Here is a 6524-nt window from a genome sequence, read left to right on the forward strand (position 1 = left end):
TGTAAAGGTCTGTCAGCACCTCATGCAGAGTGAGCGGGAAATAGCACGGTGTTTGCAATCAACTTAAACGCTAGGAGAAAAGACTGATCACTAAAACAAGAATCCCAGCGGGTGAGGGAACCATAAATGTGGAAAGTCGCTTGCAAGCGGACAATACACAGCCTCATCATTGTCTATCAGATCTGCCAGAACGACAAGTTCTGGAAGGAGCTTTCAGTGCAGACAGAGAAAGATGCTCCTTCCTTTCACAACCGCAGCTAAGGAGGTCATCTTTGGGCGTTGAGTGCGAGGAATAGAGTGTATGTTCAGAGCGTGTTAAGTCTAAACGAAACTGTCTCATTTTTGCATATCTTTCGTTAGTTAGAGTTCGAGAAAACGCCTCCGAATCAGGTGCCAAAGGGGCGACCTGATTTCGTTCAGACGGGAAACCCTACAGTGACTCATCCTCGAAACTCGGCAGGTGACGTCAAACCGAAGACGACGTCTCACTCAGCTCGGGGTCATCAACAAAGGGAAGTCGGAAGAGTGAGGGATTGCCTTCGGGGTTCTACCCTTGGTTTTGTTTCTGTGTTTCTGCTTTTCCGAATGATTACGCGTCCACGGGCCGTCTCGTCGTTCGTCTCGGTCGTTTTCGAGGTGCGGCGCACGAGGCTCTCAATAGGTAAGCCCCAACCAGCCGCGGCGTGCTCTCGTGGAAAGCCGAACCCTGGGGTACGCCGAGGTGGGCCGCCATTGGCCAGTTCCTATCGCGGCCCGTTATGGGGAGCCTGTGACATCACCGGCGACCAATCGCGGCGCTCGGCGCGGGCCAACGGCGCTGACAGCGCGGCTGACGCCAGGGTATTTTTAGGAGCCCCGGCCGGCATCTTGCCGCAGCGCATCCCTTCACTGTGCCCACTCGGTGTCCAGTGCCCGTCCCGAACGCTTCGAAGGAACCTCGCTTCTTCGCACACACACACAAGCCATGGCTAACCGCGGACCCGCCTACGGACTTAGCGCCCAAGTCCAGAACAAGGTGAGTGTTGCAGAGTACGCGTCGTGTGGCGATGGTTTTGTGCCGTTGGACTTCGTCGGGGGCCGGCGGCTCGAAGAGTCGCTTAAGACCTTGGGATTATCGAAGATTTCCGGCGAACATTGGTGAAAACACTGAAGACACCGAATTGGCGAAGCCTTCGAAGTCAAAGGAATCGATCGAACCGCAGGCAATGTGTGCTGAATAGGGGTAACATGCCACATGGGCAAGCGGACCGCTTTAAAATCAACTAATACGATGACAGCAAGCCAAGTGCCCACAAGTTAAGAGTTGTTTAAACAACTTAGCTTCAACAGCTTAATCGTAGTATCTTAAATCAGTTCAAATATGGTGCACAACTACGAGCTTAGACGTCTGCCGTTCGGCAAGGCAGCTTATCAAAGTTAAATCGCCGAGCGAGCTGTCATCAATACGGAGCTCGGTGTTGAGGGTGTGTGAAATAATTTCATCGCTTTGACTGACGGTTGATGCGTTTGATTGGCTGAGACCCCAGGAAACTGAGTTACAAATATGTTTTTTTTTTCTTCAACATTTGAATTTTGAGGCATCCAGCAGAACAAAAACACAGTTGTTACAATCTGTGAAACTAGGTTACACTTGATGTGCGCTGGTCTTGGATGGTGTTTTTTAAAAATCGTGATAACTAAAATTGCAACTGTAATCCTTCCTACGCTCTTCTGCGACACACTTAGCTTCAGTGCATTCGAAAACCAGGCAAAGATTTTTTTCCCCCACGAAATCAGTTGCGCAAGGCGAACGGATCACCGCTATGGTGCTGTAACGCATTTCAGGTGATGAATGTGCTCCGTGCGGATGCCAGGAGTGCTTCGCAAGCTGACAGACAAAAACGACAAACGTCGTCACTTTTCAGAGCGTTTAAATTTAGAAGCCGCAATTGCTGGCAACCAAAATTGGCAGCGGACGTCGCAGTCCCGCCGACGCACACCCTAGGGCTGCCAGAAATAGCAGCTGTCTGCGAGACCCAGCCGGCGGACATTTTTGCATTGACCAAGCTGGAGCCGGCATGGGTCTGGAACAAGGTGCGACTGGAGGCCTTGTTTCAGCAACCGCAGTTTGCTGTTTTAATTTATGGTCTCCAGTGTATATGTCATGCAAAGCAGGTACAAGACGGAGAACGAAAAGATTGAGCATGTCACTTGTGTTCTCTTAAGTGAGTCGGTCGTTGTTGCAGCGTTGAATAAAGCAGATAAAAATCCCGCAAGATTTATCGCGAAAATCATCTTTCAACCAACGGTCATTAAGTAACAACACAGGCGTGTTTTATTTTCTGGAGTCAACCGTTAAACAGATAAAAATCCCGCAAGATTTATCGTGAAAATCATCTTTCAACCAACGGTTATGAAGTGACAACACAGGCGTGTTTTATTTTCTATAGTCAAGTGTTAAGCCTTAAACATTTGCAGTGCTTACATAAGTAGTCTGGAAGCTTTATATGAGTTTGATTGCCAGTAAACTGAATTTTTTTGCTTTCGGAGCCCCGAAAAATATCCGGACAGTGAATAAAACCCGGGCCTAAGCTTGCGCAGTTTAGTAAACTCCAACAAGCTCTCAGTGGTAGAACAGAAATCGCAATACTTGTATTTTAAATTTCTAGATTATACATTACAAAATTTTATTCACCACGTAGGGGCATGTTGAAAGGACGAGCAAGGAGGCGCACTGGTCGTGAGGAATTTATTAACATATCACCTGTGTGATGGCCTCATGCGCAATTGTAGAATCAGAGTCGTCTCGCTAAAACGCGGGTCCTGTTTCACATATATCGCGAAAAGATGTTGCTAAAGGAACATCATGTAACATATCTGAAACAGGCAACATCGTTGGGCTTACACCCTCCTTGTAAGTGCTGCCCTGTGAAAACGAGGAATTATAAACAGGAAATCGCGATTAGTGCCCCAACATGTCCCCGCACATATCAGAATGACAGTACCCGTCTTGTCCGCCTAGCTTATGTGCCTCTCATTTTTTTCGTTCAACAGAACCCGTTTAGTATAAGAATGTAAATCTCTGTTTCTTCAAGGCTCATAACACAACGGCACGGTCTGGATAGGGGGTGACATGTACAGGTATCTCCCCCGGTGGCCAGCACCGATACTGACTTGGCCACACCAGTACGGTATGAAGTGGCTGTATCTATGCAACGACAAAAGTGTAAGAGGTGTCTAGAGCTATTGATGTGTTGTTTTTTATGTAAGCAACACAGCGATGGGACTCAACTACATTGTCCTCTATAGACCTCCAGCTAGGGCTATAGCTGAAGCGAACATTTATGAGCTCGGGTCTGCGAGCGACCACTGACCTGTTATTGTTTGCCGCAGATTGCCGGCAAGCGCGACCCTGCCCTGGAGGAGAGCATCAAGCAATGGATGGGCGCCATTCTTGGACAGCCCCTCCCCAACGGTGACTTCGGAGACATTCTCCGCGACGGCACCATCCTCTGCCAGTGAGTGCACGTGACGTCACTGAAGCCTGAACCACTGCAGTCATACTTTGAGCTGCTCTCAAACGTCATGCAGCTATTACAACACCACAAATAAATAAATATAAACGGTGATGGGCAAAACTCGCAACATGATTCCAGCAACGATAACGAGTAAATTAAGCGTAACTATTATACCGAAGCTACCTTGCGTATACAACCGGTTTACGGCTAACTATGCATTCGCAGACAACTGAACAGGCCTTTTTGAGAAAGAAAGACAAACAAATCGGTGACAACAGCAACAACAACAACGGCAATTACAACAGTGGCTTGCTCTGATGATTTAGGACTTCTTGAAAAAGTGATACCCAGGAGTAAAACAAAAAAAAAAACGTGTATGAGGGTGGAAGTTTATCCGGAAGGTATTGCCAACCCACGTGTCTAAAAATTATTTTGAAAGGTAAATTCAATGCATGAAACCCCTGTAGTCATCAACCGGTTCGTGTCACAACGTATGGCTTTCCTTGCCAAGTAACACTTTTGATAGTTTCACACCAGCGTTTGCCTGCGCTTGATTTTTAGTACTTGTACTTGGTAGCAAACGGCACTTTTTATAAAAATAATACAGATTTTTTCAAAGGCTGTTCAGGTGTTTCACATCTCATCAGGCCGGAGTCGTTAATGTGCATGTGGCGCACGCCTTGCTTGCGTGTCTTGTTTTAGAGCGTTTATTTTGCCACAGCGCATAGATAAGGGTTATGAGTTGATGATGAGGAAAGGTGATTAGATGAACATGAAAATGTTCTCTTGGCTTATGAAGTCTAGGAGGGAGCGATGATGGGGCCCATATATTCTCGCAGCCTGATGAACAAGCTGATGCCCGGTTGCATCCCCAAGATCAACACCAGCGGCGGCCAGTTCAAGCTCATGGAGAACATCACGCACTTCCAGAACGCTGCCAAGGCCTGGGGCGTGCCCGAGATTGACGTCTTCCAGACCGTCGACCTGTGGGAGAAGAGGAACATTCCCCAGGTCGCCCAGTGCCTGATGGCCGTCGGCCGTGCCGTGAGTATACTCTACATTATTTATGTCCTTCCGGCCAGCAGTAAACCTCTACAAAGGCATGTATGAAGGTGACAGCGACAGGTTCAGTCTGTGTCCAAATGCACTTCCTGTGCAAACTACAGCGTTTTACTGCCAAAAGCTCTTGTCCATTCCCCGGCCGTAAATATTGCCAGAAGACAAAGACGCCGTTGTTCTGTTCGATGAATTTAAAGATATTGCGACACGTTATTCGACGTCCCTAAATAATACATAAAAAGGTTATCGTGGAAAACTGGATGTGTCGGTAGATAATCTCAACGCAGTCCTTGTCGTGGGTCTTTCTCTGTCTTTGTTCTTTCTTGCGCTGTTTTGCCTGCATAACAAGGTTCCTGTGCGCTGGCAGCGAGCTCACTTATCACTTTGCAGAAAATATCAGACACATTAAATTTGTTCCATGATAGTGGAAGAGGAAGGCCTTTTAAAGGTTACCTGCCCCTTTAGAGCCCGAAACAAACAAAACGCCATTTAGCACCCTGCTAGCAAGAACACGTTTAGGGCACATACGCATGATGTGGCCATACTAAAGGATAATCCCTTCGTTGCGCAGAGTTTCGTTTTCTTACTACACACGCGTGCATGCATGCATTGTTTTGCCCTTGTATCCCCGGTGTGGGTCTCTCCTCACCGTGCCCTGTCTTTTGTTGCGCAGTGCTACACTCACCCCGAGTACAACGGACCCTGCCTGGGACCCAAGCCCTCCGAGGAACAGAAGCGCGAATGGACGCAGGAGCAGCTGCGCGCTGGCGAGGGCATCATCAACCTTCAGATGGGCTCCAACAAGGGCGCCACTCAGAGCGGCCAGAACTTCGGCAACACCAGGCACATGTGAAGCGCCTGCCACCACTTCCCCGCTCCCCCTTTGCGCGCGCCCAAAGCTCCTCTTGCAATCACACATGCGGGGCTGCTGTACCACGACGGCCGCCGCAACGCACCCAACGCCGCTGCTGCGAATTGTGCCCCAAGTCAACGAAGAAACATCGTTGGCCTGATTTCGTGCGAAATGCAAGGAGGCCATGTATACATCTTAAGTTATTGCTAAGAAATGCTTTTTAACTAGACGTCGGTTTCTTGTGTTCGTTTACCTTCTTTTCTCTCTCGCTGCACCTTTCGGCTGCCCCCGTGTGATTATTTGAACAACTTTCATTCTAGCACACGGCGACAACGTAAATGTTAAAGTGGCAGCGAACGGGTACGTGTTCTACGGCTTCTTATAAGACATTTCATAATTTTCCGGCTCTAAGCCAACAAAAAAGATATATAAACTGAATTTTCTCTTTCTCAATCTCTCTCTATGATTTTATCATTCCCCTATTTGATACGATATAGTTGCTAGAACACTCACTTCATGACGCTTGAAGTCCTCCAAAAATTTATGGAATTGTCCAGTATTAAACAGTTGCAACCGACTTTCAGCTCCTTGCGCCACACTTAGGCTTTCTCCCGCTGAAGATTCTTTATTGTTGAAACACCAAAAAAAATGTTATACAAAAAACAAAAAACGCAAAATGCCTGAGATGTGAGCACGGCTCGAAACTCTCCGATATTATTTCCCGTTCACAGTTCGCAAAGACAAGCAAGGGAGATATCGCGTCGTGCCCCTACTCTGTGTATTTTTGTACTCAACAAGTGACGTCAATGGACGAAATAAAACGTCAAGAAATTATGAAGCTCGTCTTGCTCTTCTCACCTTTTAAGACATGCCAGCCAATGACCTTGGGCCCAAGAAAAGAAGATACTGAGAAAAATCGCCTAAAAGTGAAAAGAAATGCATAATACCACAACTGAGCTGTTCCTGTGTTTCTGGGAGGGTTTATACCTGACATACGTTTGTTACGGCTGATAGTAATAATTAGAGAAAAAAAAAATGGGTATGCTCGACAAGCAGCGTTACCTAAGCGGCGATGTCGCTGATGCCAGTTGGCCAGTGTTGTGAGAGACGACCCC

The 6524-nt window shown here is 47.5% G+C and overlaps 1 protein-coding gene across 1 annotated transcript; it reads left to right on the forward strand.

Annotated features, from left to right (window-relative positions):
* Positions 1–856: 856 nt before the first annotated feature.
* Positions 857–6247, forward strand: LOC144152808 (myophilin-like). The gene is made up of 4 exons (XM_077684272.1): positions 857–1015; positions 3373–3497; positions 4337–4541; positions 5230–6247. The coding sequence occupies exons 1-4, from the start codon at positions 965–967 to the stop codon at positions 5407–5409; spliced, it is 561 nt and encodes a 186-aa protein (XP_077540398.1). The 5' UTR covers positions 857–964; the 3' UTR covers positions 5410–6247.
* Positions 6248–6524: the final 277 nt, after the last annotated feature.

This window comes from Haemaphysalis longicornis, unplaced genomic scaffold (assembly GCF_048455015.1).
Source record: "Haemaphysalis longicornis isolate Haplotype H1 unplaced genomic scaffold, Haemaphysalis longicornis Haplotype H1 scaffold_9, whole genome shotgun sequence".
In the NCBI taxonomy this organism is placed as follows: domain Eukaryota; kingdom Metazoa; phylum Arthropoda; class Arachnida; order Ixodida; family Ixodidae; genus Haemaphysalis; species Haemaphysalis longicornis.

Coding starts and splice junctions, on each gene's coding strand:
- LOC144152808 (XM_077684272.1), top strand. CDS start 965: ATGGCTAACCGCGGACCCGCCTACGGACTTAGCGCCCAAGTCCAGAAC. Junction 3,498..4,336: donor GACGGCACCATCCTCTGCCA/GTGAGTGCACGT, acceptor ATATTCTCGCAG/CCTGATGAACAAGCTGATGC. Junction 4,542..5,229: donor TGATGGCCGTCGGCCGTGCC/GTGAGTATACTC, acceptor TTTGTTGCGCAG/TGCTACACTCACCCCGAGTA.